This window comes from Eucalyptus grandis, chromosome 1, assembly GCF_016545825.1.
Source record: "Eucalyptus grandis isolate ANBG69807.140 chromosome 1, ASM1654582v1, whole genome shotgun sequence".
Classification (NCBI taxonomy): Eukaryota; Viridiplantae; Streptophyta; class Magnoliopsida; order Myrtales; family Myrtaceae; genus Eucalyptus; species Eucalyptus grandis.
Genome location: NC_052612.1, coordinates 22,261,378 through 22,278,278, shown reverse-complemented (window position 1 = coordinate 22,278,278; position 16,901 = coordinate 22,261,378). Strand labels below are relative to the sequence as shown.

Here is a 16,901-nt window from a genome sequence, read left to right as displayed (position 1 = left end):
AAGTGCCCTGGCAATCACTAGCGCATGCAAGCCACATGTGTGGGTAATAGCCCCACATGTGCGCCACATGCACCGGCTGACATCATCGTGATGTCAGTGGGCGGTAGCCCACAAATGCGTAAGGCACATGCTGGTGACGTCACGATGACGTCAACTAGCTAGGTTGGTTTGACTCAGTTTGACCCTTCTAACCCGACTCGATCTCCGTTGATTGTTAACCACGTTAACCGTTGACAAAAAAAAAAACGAAGAATATGTTTCTTTTTCAATTAAGTCTCTATGGATTATAAGTAATCCATTTTTGTTTTGCATTTGTTTTAGGAACAATGCCTCCCTTTCGTAAGCGCATGCCTATTCAGACTAGTAGTCTTGTTGTAGACTTTTTGTTTATATTTATTTTTTAATGATTTCTTATATGTTTATATTTATTTTTAGAGAAGAAGAAATGGAGCATCATAGAAGACTTTTTGAAGAGGTTGAGAAGGCTTTGAATGAGACTGTCCAAGAAGTGAAAAATCAACGTGCCTGGTTCTCCAAAATGTGGAGGATGCCAAGGCATTTATGAAAATGATGCTAGCATATTTTCATAACCGTAGCCAATTGGAACAAGTCGAGGTGTTTGTCGAGTTGGCCCCGTCAATCAAGACCTCAATGCACAAGGTTTTAGGTGCAAATTTGTCCTTAACAAATACGGTTTATCATTTTATCCCACCTACTCCGCTAACTAGTAATGCAAATGCAGACAACTAGTACTACTGTTCATACTATTGAGTAGTTTGCTGCTACTACAATTACTACCGGCTATTGGGCATTAATTTATTTTATTTTTATAACTACTCGTTTGATCGGCGCCCTACGGTACCCTCTCACTCTAATCTATTAGGACTAGTAGTCCTACGGTAGACTTTTTGTTTATATTTATTTTTTAGAGAAGCAGAAAGGGAGCATCACATAAGACTCTTTGAAGAGGCTGAGAAGGCTATGAATGAGACTGTCCAAGAAGTGAAAAATCAACGTGCCTTGGTTCTCCATAATGTGGAGGATGCCAAGGCATTTATGAAAATAATGGCATTTTTGAAAATAATGGAACAAGTTGAGGTGTTTGTCGAGCAACTAGTCAATCAAGTCCATGCACAAGGTTTTAGGTGCGAATTTGTACTTAACAAATATTGCTTATCATTTTACCCCACCTGCTCGACTAGCTAGTAATGCAGATGCAACTACAACTAGTACTACTATTCGTACTAGTGAGTAGTCTACTGCTACTGCAATAACTACTGACTACTGGGCAAGTAGTTATTTTATTTTTATAGTTTTACTTGTTCGATTGGTGTCCTACAGTACCCTCTCATTCTAGTCTACTAGGACCAGTAGTCCTGCTGTTTATTTTTATTTTTTTTTCCTTTCTTTGGTCGAACCCTCTGCTTGCTATTACTCTAGTTCTAGTCCTATTAATACTATTATTTCTTTTCTTCCTACTGCATTTTGCCTAATTCTGTTTTTTTTTTTTAAATAAAAGAAACGCTAGAATCTCAGATGAAAATGGAAAAAGAAATCTACTCTTGTGCCGAAATGAAAATCTTCTCCATATAATTTCACGAGTTGATACTTGCAACTTAGTTGCAAGAGTTGATGAATCTCTTGTGATAATTTTGGGGAATGGAACCGCCATAGGAACTTATGGTTTCTTTTATATTAGATGGGCCAACTTTAGCCCATCCACCCATGTTGGGCCAAAACCTGACCCATAATTGAAGGGCCCACAAAATAGTGTAGTTATTGTAATATATATAAAATAAAAAATAAAAATAGGGAAAATAAGAAGTACAGTTGCATCTTTAGAATAGAAATACGTTTTTCTATTTTTCCCCCTTTGAAATAGTATCCACCTATCTCGACGAATGGAAGCAGGGCTTCAAAGAATTCCTCAAAAATGTGACGGTACTTAATCCATGGCAATTAAGGTATGTTCGACTCCATGACATGCCTTTGATTGGTATAACATGTTTTCGAGCACATTTTCGTTTTTGTTGTTCAATCGTTTGGATATCGGTTCGATTGATTTTTAGGAATTTGTTTCCCAACATTGGTATTAGAACGATGTTGTTCATGTTTTCCGATCATTGTTGATATTTATAAATTGCTTTTGGTTGAAATTTTGAGAAACACCGCCATTGGACGCTCGGGGATGGAAATCCTGACACCCCTACTATTCACCCCCTTTTTTATTTTTGGTGAATCAAAACTCGTTTTTATGATAGTGCAGGTAGTTCTCATTGAGACAAGAAAATCAACGGGTGGCCCGCCACCAAGGGTTGCCAAACATGCTGCCACTCACAGCCATAAGAAATGGTCTTGTCGGCACGTGCGTTGAAGGTTTGTGTAGGCGCGTGCACCCCACGTGCCTTGGTAACCGCTAGCACATGCGAGCCACGTGCGTGGGTAACTGGCCCTCGTGTGCGCCACACGCACCAGCTGACATCATCGTGATGTCAGCGGGTGGTAGCCCGCACAGGGCATGTGCTGATGACGTCTCCTAGCCAGGTCGGTCAGTTTGACTCGACCCAACCCTTCTAACCCAACTCGATCTCCGTTGACTATTGATCGCATTGACCATTGAAAAAAAAAAATGAAGAACGTGTTTCTTTTTCAATTAAGTCCCTATGGATTATAAGTAATCTTTTTTGTTCTGCATTTGTTGTAGGAACAATGTCTCCCCTTCATAAGCGCACACCTATTTGAATTAGTAATCCTGTTGTAGACTTTTTGTTTATATTTATTTTTTTAATGATTTCTTATATGTTTATATTTATTTTTCAGAGAAGAAGAAAGGGAGCATCACATAAGACTTTTTGAAGATGCTGAGAAGGCTTTGAATGAGATTGTCTAAGAAGTGAAAAATCAACGTGCCTGGTTCTCTAAAATGTGGAGGATGCCAAGGCATTTATGAAAATGATGCCGGCATATTTTCATAACCGTAGCCAATTGGAACAAGTCGAGGTGTTTGTCGAGTTGGCCCCATCAATCAAGACCTCAATGCACAAGGTTTTAGGTGCAAATTTGTACTTAACAAATACGGTTTATCATTTTACCCCACTTGCTCCGCTAGCTGGTAATGCAAATGTAGCTACGGCTAGTACTACTATTCATATTATTGAGTAGTTTGCCGCTACTGCAATTACTACTAGCTATTGGGCATTAATTTATTTTATTTTTTTAGTTTTACTCGTTCGATCGGCACCCTATGGTACCCTCTCACTCTAGTCTACTAGGACTAGTGGTCCTGCGGTAGATTTTTTGTTTATATTTATTTTTTTAATGATTTATGATATGTTTATATTTATTTTTCAGAGAAGTAGAAAGGCGAGAAGGCTATGAATGAGACTGTCCAAGAAGTGAAAAATCAATGTGCCCAGGTTCTCCATAATGTGGAGGATGCCAAGGCATTTATGAAAATGATGCCGGCATATTTTCATAACCGTAGACAATTAGAACAAGTTGAGGTGTTTGCGGAGTTGGCCCCGTCAATCAAGAAGTCCATGCACAAGGTTTTAGGTGCGAATTTGTACTTAACAAATACGATTTATCGTTTTACCCCACTTGCTCCGCTAGCTGGTAATGCAAATGCAGCTACAGCTAGTACTACTATTAGTACTAGTGAGTAGTCTACCGCTACTGCAATTACTACTGGCTACTGGGCAGTAGTTTATTTTATTTTTATAGTTTTACTCGTTCGATTAGTGCCCTACGGTACCCTCTCACTCTAGTCTACTAGGACCAGTAGTCCCACTGTTTATTTTTTTTATTTTCCTTTCTTTGGTCGAACCCTCTTATTGCTATCCTATTAATACTACTATTTCTTTTATTCCTACTGCATTTTGCCTAGTTTTGTTCTTTTTTTTTTTTTTTTTTTTTAATAAAAGAAACGTTGGAATCTCGGATGAAAACGGAAAAAGAAATCTACTCTTATGCTGAAATGAAAATCTTCTCCATATAATTTCACGAGTTGATACTCGCAACTTAGTTGCGAGAGTTGATGAATCTCTTGTGATAATTTTGGGGAATGGGACCGCCATAGGAACTGATGGTTTCTTTTATGTTAGATGGGTCAACTTAAGCCCGTTTGCCTATGTTGGGCCAAAACCCGGCCCGTAAGTGAAGGGCCCACAAAAGAGTGTAGTCATTGTAATATATAAAATAAACAATAAAAATGGGGAAAATAAGAAGTACAATTGCATCTTTAGAAGAGAAATACGTTTTTCTATTTTTCCTTTTTTGAAATAGTATGCACTCTCTCGATGAAATGGAACCAGGGTTTCAAAGAATTCCTAAAAATGTGACGGTAATTAATGTGGCAATCTGTTGAAATTTCGAGAAACACCGCCATCGGACGGAAATCTTGACACCCCTACTATTCCCCCCTCCACCTCCACCTTTTGTTTTTTGGTGAATCAAAACTTGTTTTATGATAGTGCAAGGTCGTAGTTCTCGTTGAGATGAGAAAAAGAACAGGTGGCCTGTTGCCAAGGGTTGCTAGATGCGCAGCCATGCACGGCCATAAGAAACGGTCTCGTCGGCGTGTGCATTGAAGGTTTGTGCAGGTGCATGAGCCCCACGTGCCTAGGCAACCGCTAGCATGTGCAAGCCACATGCGGGGGTAACTGCCCCTCGTGTGCACCACATGCGCCAACTGACGTCATCGTGATGTCAGCCTGGCGGTTGCCCGCGCACGCACAGGGCACGTGCCGGTGACGTCACGATGACGTCACCTAGCCATGTTGATCAGTTTGACTCGACCCAACCCTTTCTAACCCGACTCAATCTCCATTGACTGTTGACCTTTGACAAAAAAAAAAAAAAAAAACGAAGAATGTGTTTCTTTTTCAGTTAAGTCCCTATGGATTATAAGTAATCCCTTTTTATTATGCATTTGTTGCAAGAACAATGTCTCTCCTTTGTAAGCGCACACCTATTCGGATCAGTAGTCCTGTTGTAGACTTTTTGTTTTATATATTTTGATTTCTTATATGTTATATTTATTTTTCAAAGAAGTAGAAAGGGGAGCATCACAGAAGACTTTTTGAAGAGGTTGAGAAAGCTTTGAATGAGATTGTCCAAGGAGTATTCAAGTGGGAGAAAGAATAGAATAAGAACATCACTTCCGTGCTGGAATTGAGAAAGAACAAGAACTTTTCTTTTCTCCACCTATAGGCAAGAAAACATGGGGAGTTCTTTAGAAAATAGGTACTTCTTCTCCTCTTTTTGCAAGTCATGATGTCAGTAGATCTCCTGCTGATTCAGAAGAAGTCCATGCTTCTCATTTTCCTGAAGCTGATATTGGAGAATCTACTCCAAGTCTTGGAAGTAGAGGAGTTGATGTTCCCTCATCACTCAACACTTCCACGAATTCAACGTGCCGAGGCTAGTGCACAAACAAAACCCAATGCAGACTTTCAAAGGTTGCTCAAGCTCCTTCTGGAGTTAAAAGCACAACAATATGGAATGGAGTTTGAGATGCAGAAGCTTCACTTTGCTTTGCAATCTATTTCATATTCTCTCAATGAGAAGGTACAATCTCTAAACTTACAAGTTCAAGCTTTACAACAACAAATTTCAAAGACTGCCAAGATTGAAGATATCGAAGATATTGAGAAGCTGAAGGATACACGTGCGAAAGCTAGAGGAGATAGTTCAATCTATGGGGGATTTCTAGCTCGTTTGGATTCCAAGACAAACCTGATTTTATTCTATCTCTTTTCAATTTTGTTTTTCTCCACTTTTTGTTGCTGACGAAAAGGAGGAGAGTGTGCATATTTAAACTTTAAACTTTTTGATTTGAACCTTGACCTTTGTTCATGTTCATTGCAAATTTGATTATTCTGTTTGACTGTTCTACAAAAACTTTTGTGGTGTTTGATTATGGATGTGGATGGTTGTGGATGTTTTAATCTTGGTGTTTGATTATTTTTCAAGATTAACATGTTTTCTATGATTGCAGAATTGATGCCATCCATAGATCCTTATCTATTTCTCTTATAGATATCATGTACTGCTAAAGTATTGTTTTGTAGAATATAAGTTCTACATGGAAGTTTTGTCACCATAAAAAAGGGAGAGATTGTTGGAGAAAACTCCTTGAATGTTTTGAAGTTGACAAAACTTATTCAAAGTCTATTATAAAGATTTTCATATTTCTATGTCAAAGTTTGAAGATGACCAGATTTTATGTCAAAGTCTGAAGACTCCCAAACTTTGTGTTAAAGTATGCTTATACTGACAAATTACAGACTGAACGTTAGTGAAGAATGAAAACTTATCCAGATGCGAGATTTTGTTTATTTCTTCAGGAGTTCGATTCATATGGTTTATGGATGGCTTTCTAGATGGATATATCATCTACGAGATTGATTATCTTTATTGGAATCAATTTGGATAAATCAAATCTTTTCGGATTGCAAGTAAATATGGAAAGAATCTACTTATGACCAAGATTATGATTGTATGGATGAACATGATTGACGGGCTTTCATCACAATCTTCAAACGACTTGAGATCTCTTTGATTGATTCTGTCCAACGGGTAGATTGGGAGAATTCTTTTAGGAAAGTGCCAACGGTCGAGAAGGCATGAATGGGTATTTAAGGTAGATTCTCTAGCTGTTCGATATAGTGCGTGAAAGAGAAATTTCAAAGTCTAAAGTTTACCATTTTCTTGTCATTCAATATACTTAGCTCAAAGTTTTATTTAAAAGAGAGAGACTCATTGTGATACTTCGTGAGAGACCAGTAGAGACTCTTTACTGTGAAGTCGAGAATGCAAGGCTATAAAATCTTTTTTGATTTTTAGTGAAATCCAGCCAATAGGCTGTCGGTGTGGAGAGTGGACGTAGGCTTGATTTAAGCCGAACCATTATAATTTCTGTGTTCTTATTTTCTTCCTCGAACTTCTTTATTTTGTTCGTAATTCTATTTAACTGCTAAAGTTTGAACTTACTTAAAATTTATTGTTTTCTAGACTCGGTTTTAAAAGCGAAATATTTCTACTGTTCCTTGCGAAAAATTGTCTTCACACCTATTCACTCTTCTTTAGGTGTTCATACTAGCACTTACAGCTATGACCTTGATGATGGCGATGATGCAGTAGAGGGAGAAATTATCAATCCATGACTTTTGTCTAAACGTTTGTACATGCAGACTTTTGAAGTATAGTGTGATATGGAGGTAGTTCTCTCTAACCCCTAGTTAGACTTTTGTATTTTCTTTGTAATGTAGTAAAATTGCAAATTTAAAATATGATATAAATAAAAGAAGTATAAATACGTTATCTATACTTGTACGACTTTCTTTGTAAAAGGACTATTTGTAAACATTTGATTATGCTTTTGCGTGCTAAAAGAGAATAATATTATAAGAAACACACGTTACGGGTGACATTCTAGACATCACATAATAATTCAGTTGAAATTTTCCAAAAAAGAATGCTCAAATAAAATTACCTAACAAATTATGACATTACTTATTTTGATTAGAATCACCATCTTTACATGTACAAGACACTAATAGCAAATATGATTAGGATCAAGGTAAGAAATCAATGAATTTATAGAGAATTTTAAAATTGAAATAATCGCATGCTTATAAAGATTTATGAGAACAAATGACAAATGTTGGGCACATAAATGAAGAACGTTGACACAAAAAATGACATGACAATTAGAGGCCCTATGATTTATAGGGTTACATACTATTAAAAGGAATTAAAAGGCATCACGCTTCTCGAGGTATGGTAATTAAATTGGGTTCGTACTACTTAAACTTCCAAACTAATTTACCCTCGCATCATTAGCCTCAAATTGATTTTTGTGTCACAAAAAAATCCTGTATCGATAACTGGTAACAAATTTACCATCCGTTACTTCTCATACAATATTATGTAAATTGCTAATAGGGAAATACACTTGACACACGGCTCGAATGATCAGAATGTGACATGGCTCCAACATGAAAGTTTAATATAAATGCGTCTTTTTAACAACGTTGTTTTCCCAAAAAAGAAAAAGAAAAGAAAAGGACCTTGTTTTGAGAAACTAGATCTGAAAAAAAGAAAAAAAAAGAAAGGAGATGGGAGAATTTGCTTTTTTGGCTCTAAGAGCTTTCTATGTCTCAAAAATCTCCTAAAATTCCTAATATTTTGGTAATCTACTACAAATACATTAGTTTGGAACTCTTGTGACATGAAAATCTGTTTGATAAAAGGTAATACACGATTAGTAATTTGAAATTTTTGGTGTTATTATTCTTAGTATAAAAAAAATGTAAGAAAAAATTCTCCAAACTTGGTGATTCGCCCGTATTTTCTTGTGAAATAACTCAAAAATCGCCCAAACCCAAACACAACGTCAGGCCCGCGCGGCTCAACTCTCTCTCTCTCTCTGTCTCACGCATCGGCGACCGCGCTCGCCGTCCGTCCGCCGCCGCCGCCGCCGCCATGCCTCGGTACGTCCGACGCGTCCCATTCGCTCGGGCCTTCTCGTCTCCGACGTCGCGCATTGCTTAGTTTTTCTGCTGACCTCTGTCTTTTTCTTGGTGATAATTGGCAGGTATTACTGTGACTACTGCGATACCTACTTGACGCACGACTCTGTAAGCCTGCTTGCTTCGCCAATTTCGCTCCTTTCGTTAGCAAAGCTTCGGTTCTTTACGATTGGCGAGTGGTGTTGGTGGCGTTGGGGTCTTTTCTTTTGGTTTTTTTGCTGTATGTAATTTGCAATCTCGACTGGTGTATGAGTTTGGTTGGGAGTGTTAAGTACTTGGGGACAAGAAAGAAAGGGCTTTGAAATGATATGCTATAATGCTGCCTGCTTCTCCAAGTTGCTATCTTGTTGAAGGTGTGTAAAATGACATCTGCCTTTTGACCCTCTATTCATGAGATGGGGTTCATTTCGCTTGAGATAACTACATGCCTTGTTTAATTTTATTAACTTTCTTGGTAAACTATAATCGTGATTAGCATGTACTAGACTTTTAATCCCTTAGAGGCTTAGAATGTTGAAAGATTTTTGTCCCTAATTATGTCTTTTGACACTTCAGCCGTCAGTCAGAAAGCAGCACAATGCAGGGTACAAGCACAAGGTACTTTATCTTACCGGCACCTGCTTCGTGTTCCTTTCTTTCCATTCTTGATTGTAACATTTTGAATGGGCTCCAAGTTTTTACCACGTTGCCTTTCGGTGCATTTATCTTTGGTTTTTTGAAGAAGCCATGTTCTTAATTACGGGTTTGAACTTGAATTGGCAACTGGTTTTAGGCAAATGTGCGTATTTACTATCAGCAATTTGAGGAGCAGCAAACTCAAAGTTTAATTGATCAAAGGATCAAGGAACATTTGGGGCAAGCAGCAGCTTTCCAACAAGTTGGTGCCGCATATAATCAACATCTTATGGCTCAGAGGCCTCGGTTACCTATACTACCAACGCCTATGATGCCCATGGGACCAAATATGCAATTGGCTCCTGGAATGCGGCCACCTGTCTTGCCAAGGCCACCGCCCGGTGCACCAGGTATTATGTTGATATCCAAACTGGCTAATACATGATTTCTGATACATACTTTGAGCAAATAGCTTCCATGCGTTTTGCTATATTGATTGACTAGGGGCTGCAATTTGTCATTTCTGTGTCTGGGCTTCGTTAAAGTATTGAATTTTATGATGGAAATTTTTGGCGTGAGTTTGTTGTAGATTTTTCTAAATGATATGGATGCTCTGTACCCATAGTGAGCAATGAGAGTTTACTTGTGTATATGCAGAACTGAGATCTGGATGTTACTTGCACTTTCTTTGAACGATAAAGAAAGTTCTATTTAAAAAGGTGCTGTGGGGTGTTGCCCCCATGCAGAATGGCTTTACAAGGGAAGCCAAAAGTTATGCCAATACGATTGTTTTGAACATTTCCAGCAAAAGATAAGTATGAAAATCGAAGTTTCCTACAATACCAAAAGTGAGAGGTATATAATTAGTTATCCCTAAAAGAATCCTGGGGGATCTACTTTTTGAAATGCCTATTCTTTCTTTTTCTTTTTTGCCGTCATTGATAATCATCAGCCAGCTTTGCTAATCATGAACAAATACAAGTGAAATATGTGTACAACCCCAATGAACTAGCAAACCTACAGCTCAAATGATGTAGGACAATCTGATTGGTTGAATCAGATCTAGAAGTACTGTTTTAAGGCAGTGAACAATGCAGGGTTTTTATCGGCCGATAAGTGAATGATAGAGAAATTGGTAAGAGTTTGGGTGATGTTGTAAGAAAGGTTAGGAGAGAAAAAAAATGCTTTAGGCTTTACTTCCAAAGTGCCTAAGCTCACACCTAGGGGAGAATTGCACTGCACAAGTCTCAGCAAAGAAATGCTGAAATTGTATTTACTCATTGGATAGATACACAGACAGATACATCGTAAGCCAAAGGAAGACCATTTTAAAAGACTCATATAGTCTCTATTCTAAATTAGAAATAGAAAAGGACAGATAATATCCTAGAAACTAGAAACTTAAAGTTCCATTTGCTCAACGATTCTAAACACTTAATAGAGATTCTTAATCTAATGAGGCAAATTAAGCAGATTACTATCTAACACTAAGTCTTCATTTGGCACACCTTTTGCAAGTCTGGTTGTTGCCATAATCCTCCATCATCAAATACACAAGCAAACTGCAGTAACAGTTGGTATAGCTCTACAACCCAGACAAGAAACAAAACTCTTAGATCAGACGAGACACAAAACTCTGATACAAAACTTCAAAGATACAACAGTTCCAAAGAATGCCTCCAAGAACAAAAAGCTACCTATGATGTGCCTATTGTTTCTTTGGAATGAGCTGAAATATGAAGAGAGGAACTATCTGAGTTACTTTCTTCTTTCCAACGGAGAATTTAATGGTCCCTCTCCAAGCCCAACATTCACTTTGCACTTTGCCTAAAGTGATTCACTTTGCTTCCGAAACTGCAAAATTCATAGTCCTAACTTATCTTCTCCAGTGACGATGTAGCAATAAGTGATTCACACTCTCTTTTTCAGTCTTGCATTAAAACATCTATTACCAATGTTTTCCTTTCTTTGAAGATTATCTCAATCGAGATTATGTCTCTGAGCTGCTTCCATAGAGAAAAAGAAACCTTTACTTTGCCAAGTGGAGAATGTGTTCCGTTGTACTTGCAGTTGTCTAGAGATGAGATTAGAGTAGTAGAATTTGATAGATTAGTTTCTACATGCACAAAACTTTCAACCATAGACTATCGTCCTCTCCCACACCTGGCGCCATCTAAGCTAGTAGCTCAAAAAAGTTAAGAGAAAGCATTGAGCTGCTTATTTTGAGTCCCATGTAAAAATTCCACCTTCCACCCCATATGTCTACTATATCTCTGCCAATGAACCTGCACGAACTGTCATGATCCTTGTAATGCAAACCAATTGGAAAATATATTGTTTAAGGCATCATCTCCCCACCATCTGTCATCCAATGACACCGTTTTCCTATAATTGCCTGCTTTAAATTTCTGCTACTGAAGTTATCTCATCCTTTCATTTTTTGCTTTGAAAGCCAAATCTTGTGTGCCGCTCGATTAGACATTGTTCTTCACTATACATCTTCCAAAACCAATTTTGGAACTATACACTCCTTCACAAACTATCTTTCTCCATATCAAAGCTTTACAGCCATTCCCAAGAAAAGCCTTACTGAAAGAATGCCTATCCACTTAGTTTCTATGCTTCATCATCTCATTTTGTGAATGGTATAAGAAAGCCTATCTTTTACAGACACTTTGTCTGAACATAGATTGGCAGATAATGTAGTAAATGGTTAACATCCATTGTGGATAACACAGCATTTCATGAAATTGTTAGTATTGTTCACTGGATTGCCTAATTCTCTTGTTAGATCTTCCAAATGAAACACGTACCATCTTGGACACTGAAATTTTTCTTTCATTCCTTTGGTCTACTGTCAATTTTTCAGTATTTTCATGCTCCCATATGAAAAAATAAATCAGGTAAAGATCTTTTAAAGTTAGTTTGATTGGACATTGACAGTGTGGATGTTGCTATGAGTTGAGTAAATGTCCTTGTGGAAGTGTTCTTGTTAACATGGATAAGACAGGGTGTAGAAGTCGTGGTAGGATAAATGCTGCATGCTATGTAATGGCATAGATGGATACATGATGCTGACTTCTTGTGTTTTCTCTTTTGTTATTTCTTTAACTCAACCTTGTAAACCGTTACTTCTGAGAGGCAACGACAAATAAGCATAAAGTTAATTCACTCTGAATTGTTTCTAATGGTGACAGTTGTCAAATCATAGTCATTATTTGGTGGGAAAAGACATTCTGTCATACTTAATTAGTCCTTATTCTAGGCACAAACTTCACGTATTTCATACAGTGCCATGTTTCTTTTATAAGCTTGAGTTATGGTTTGCTTTTCTCCTGTTCTTTTCCCTTCAGATTTGTGATAGTGCACGAAAGGGGACCGACTTTTTCTTTTGGACGTTGTAAATCTAGCGCGCAGTATGTTTCATGTATATTCTCATCTATTTATTGAGAGAGCCTGCTGCCTTCTACTGATGTCTTTTATTTCCTCACATAGTACTTTCTATTTTAAGATGGCTATCAGAGTAGAAACATGGACCTAATTTTATTGGTTGAAATTTTTTTGGCAGGCTACATTCCTCCTCCAGGGATGCCAGCAATGGCACCAGCCCCTGGTGCTCCCTCTATGCCTCAGATGAATGGCATGCCAAGGCCTCCTACATTGAATGTCCCTCCTTCAGGTCCTGGAAGTGCACTGAATCTAACCTCTTCTGGTAGTGCCCCCTCAATGGTTCCACCTCCTGCCTATCAAATGAATCCAGCAGGACCGACTAGTGGAGGCTTTGACAATTTTAATGCTAATGCTAAAGCTCCTGATGCTAATCATTAGTTTTGCTCTGGTATGTATTTTTCGTTCTTAAATTGCAGTTTTTCTTTTTGATAGTAAAGAAAGATATCTTTTATTATTCTTTAGGCTATATCATCTATTATAATTGCACTATAGGTGGTTCATTCTTGTATGAATGAAGTTTCTGAATGTGGGATGAATACCTGAGTGTCTCAAATAATAGAGGGGTTGGATACACAGAAAATTAGTTCAAACCTTAAAGAGCTCATCTACAAGAGAGATTTTGCAATGACTAGCAAAGATTTGCTTCTTTAAACATCTTTCTGGTATTTCAAAAGTATTTAGTTTTCAAACATATATGTCTCTAAATTTGTCAATAGAACACAGATAATTTTTGTCTTCAAAAGCCTTCTTTTCCTCTATTTGTGAAGTTGCCACTATATGAATATATAGACTCTCTCTTATAGAATAAGACTTATGTGGTTTGGCTAGCCCACTCTTGCTCATCATACCTGCCATGACCCCATTTCATCCCTGTAGATGAAAAGAATGATCAAATTTGCCATGTCTAGGAGCAGTGATTCGTGCAAATTTTCAGTACTCTTACCTCCAAGTTTAAGGTTGTCTTAAGTGAGAGTACTTAGCCACTCTTCCTCCAATGAACATCAATAATAAACTGCTAGTGGATAAATGTACCTCAACCATAGCGGGCATGGTTCTTGAATTGATTGGAATTTGTCTTGCATGGCATAGTCTGAGAATTCATTGGAATTGGAATGCTAATTAGATATTACCACATGTTGCGATCCTCAATTCCATTTCCCTGCATGTGGGGGTCCTTTCTGATTTCATTTCTGGTTTGACAGGGTATTTACAAGTATATTCTTGAAAAAGGATTTGTGTTCATGCTGCGTCCAATGGGTGCCCTTTGGATTATAGGGGTACTTTTATGATGCTGAAGTATAAGCTCGGTTAGCTATCACTTTGTAGACAATGATTATCATCTAAATTATCTTCTTCCAATTGGTAACTTGTTATTGGATCATGGTTCAATTGTCTGGCTTTTTGTAGTCTAGGGAGCCCTTTGATTTTGCAGAACTTCACTCGGAAAATCACCCTTTTCTGCTGCTGAATGAGACTGAAGCACTGTGATTGTATGAACATGACTGTCTTCATATCACAGTTGCCGTGTCTGAGTTTTCTATGTATATGTGAAGCTTTATGTGGAGCATAATATGCTTATGTCGTTGAGATAATGTCTCCCTGTCACCCCTCTGCTGACTTGATTGGATACGGTAGCTGTTCCTGAGCGCCATTGCCTAAAATAAGTCTTGCTGTTCTGAAGAGGTCCAGTGAGGATCAAGTATGGTACTGCATTGAAAATAGCTCAGGTACGTTGTTTTTGGGATTCTTTAGCCTACTAAAACGAACAAACCAAGCTAGAGTTATATGCAAAGAGAACAATTGCCTGATTTGAATTCTGAGTGCGGAGTTAGAGATCATTGTTTTGAATTCTGAGTGCCAAGTTAGAGATCATTGTTTTGGAGAGTGGAAATTTGTTCTCTCCTATTTTTGAGCGTGCTTGAGCATGTGATCAATTATAAGAGACAGCTGCAAGGTGCAAGTCGTGGCACGCCATGGTAACATTCCATTCCAACCGTGAATCCATTAGTCATACAGGTCCTGCTCTTATTGTGGGTGCATTGAATTCTCCTAAATCTGCTGGCAACCTCTGTGCTTTCAAGAAAATCATCTCCAGATTTGAACTGGCAAAATATTTCGTTTAGGGCATGCGGACCCCAGATGATGAGTTGGTGGTTGAATAATGAGGGGTTTTACTCGGAATCAGCTTCATTTACTGCACATATTATTAGTCAATCTCATGCTCAACCGTATTCTCCCCAAGCTAGGTGTGAGCGATTCGTATGCAATATATAAGCACAATATCAACAAGGACAATCCATCACTTGATGAACCGTTAAACGTTTGTCCTTAAATCGGTCAGGTCCCCAACACTAGGCCACCATCATATTCAATGCATGAAGGACTGATTGGTCAGGAGTGAAGATTCAAGAGTCATAACAACAGCCCAGCACGCATTTCGAGATTCTCTAGGAAAGTATTTTGGCTGCGGCGTCCGGACTTTTAAACCTTTTTATATTCTTAAACACTTGCAATTTTCATAATATATGATTATTGAGACATGGATTCACATATGATTTAGGATTAATAACATAAAAAACTTCAAATTGATATATCCGTAATAAATCTACCTAGGATTAATAACACAAATAACTTCAAACTCCTATATTTCCGTAATAAATTTATCTAAAAATAATTTTTGGGTTATTAAAAATCTCAAATTGGTGCACTTATAATTTATTTACTCTTCATTAACTTTTATCAAATTTAATCATGAAATTGCTGAGCTTAATGATACATCACAATAACTTAGTTTATGTGGCAAGTTCATATTATGCAAGGGGGAATGTGATTGTTATAAGCTAAATTGATGCAAATTAGATTATAGGTGGTTCTAGTCTCTTGGAAAGTCGTTATATGTACCGAACGCACCACCTAAAAATGACGTGTGGAAAAGCAAATTCATAAGAAAAAGTGCTTAAATTCCAAAGGCAAAACTTATTTGACATGCCTCGTTATGCAAGCAGTGACATTGATCAATTACACCACGCGGATTATGTAATTGATACATGTAACCTATCCAGAAAATGAAAAGCCTTACCCGCTTCCATTGCATGCAGAATGCGCTCTGGTGGATGGGGCTTCTTCTAGTAGCAAATTCTCAAGGAAACGCTTACCTATCGACAACATTTCAAAAACAGTAATTTAAGATTCTTACTCAATCCTGCTCGCAATGGAGATGAAGTTCAGTTTTACAAGTTTAGCAAAGAGTGGAGAATGCCAGAGGGGTGGGAACCAGTGATCCCAGGCCAGCCGCCGTCATTCGGTAAATGATGAAGTCAGTTTTTGTAAAATCAGAAAAAGGATGGATTGAGTAAGGAATAAATCTACTGAAAGTTCTAAAACTTATTGTACGTGTAAATGAGTTTTAAAAGTTACAAAACAAATATACATAAGTCTTAAAACTTGTCAGGTTGGCACAATAGAGTCTTTTTGTTGATTTTGTCCAATTAGACTAATATAAAATACTAATGTGGATTTTTTTTATAATTATTTTCTCTCTCCTATGTGTTGCATTGACCTTATGAAAGCATGAAATATAAGAGTAAAACAACATTGTTTATGCCCAAATCCTAATTTTTAACCAAAATATTAATTAAGTTAGAAAAGAAAATTTGAAAGATAATTGTTCTTTTTAAAAAAGAACTCATAAAGGAAAAAATAAAGAGAAAAAAGAAATGCCAGGGTGGTGAGGGCTTGCTATCAGCCCACTATCATCATAAAGGGTTGACAGGGGCTCAAAGAGGGTCAATGACCCTCGCTGATCGTAGGTGAGGGCTTGACAACCCTTGCCCATATCTAGGTAGAAGTCGTTGGGTCCTTGTTTGTGATTGGCAAGGGTCGCTAGCCCTTGTTGAGTGCTCACTAACCTTTTCCAACGCTGGTGGGGCAGTGGTGGTGGCAATGACCTGTTGCCCTTGCCTTTTTTTATTTATTTAAATTGCCTTTTTTAATCTAATATAATTAAAATTTCGGTTAAAAAATTAGGATTTAGGCAAAAAAAAAAAAAAAAAAAAACGGTTTGTCTTATAATTTATGTTTTACTATGGTCAATGCCTCATTGGAGAGAAAATAATAAAAAATTATGTTAGCATTATCTATTAGTCTTATTAGACAGAGTTAATGAAATGACTCGCTCACAACAATTTGATAAGTTTTGGGAATAAATTGTACTTTTGTTAAGTTTTAGGATTAAATTGCACTTTTATAATGAATTTTAGGACTCCTAATATACTTATCTCCACTGAATAATAAGATGGAGAG

The 16,901-nt window shown here is 37.5% G+C and overlaps 1 protein-coding gene across 1 annotated transcript; it reads left to right on the top strand.

Annotated features, from left to right (window-relative positions):
• Positions 1 to 8,406: 8,406 nt before the first annotated feature.
• Positions 8,407 to 14,260, top strand: LOC104433094 (U1 small nuclear ribonucleoprotein C). The gene is made up of 6 exons (XM_010045737.3): positions 8,407 to 8,495; positions 8,600 to 8,642; positions 9,090 to 9,131; positions 9,307 to 9,559; positions 12,718 to 12,987; positions 13,802 to 14,260. Exons 1-5 carry the CDS (start codon positions 8,488 to 8,490, stop codon positions 12,975 to 12,977), a joined length of 606 nt encoding a protein of 201 aa, XP_010044039.1. The 5' UTR covers positions 8,407 to 8,487; the 3' UTR covers positions 12,978 to 12,987; positions 13,802 to 14,260.
• Positions 14,261 to 16,901: the final 2,641 nt, after the last annotated feature.

Bases quoted from the DNA above. Each gene is read 5' to 3' on its own strand.
- LOC104433094 (XM_010045737.3), top strand. The intron at 8,643-9,089 runs GTAAGCCTGCTT...TTGACACTTCAG, and splicing joins CCTACTTGACGCACGACTCT to CCGTCAGTCAGAAAGCAGCA. The intron at 9,132-9,306 runs GTACTTTATCTT...AACTGGTTTTAG, and splicing joins ATGCAGGGTACAAGCACAAG to GCAAATGTGCGTATTTACTA.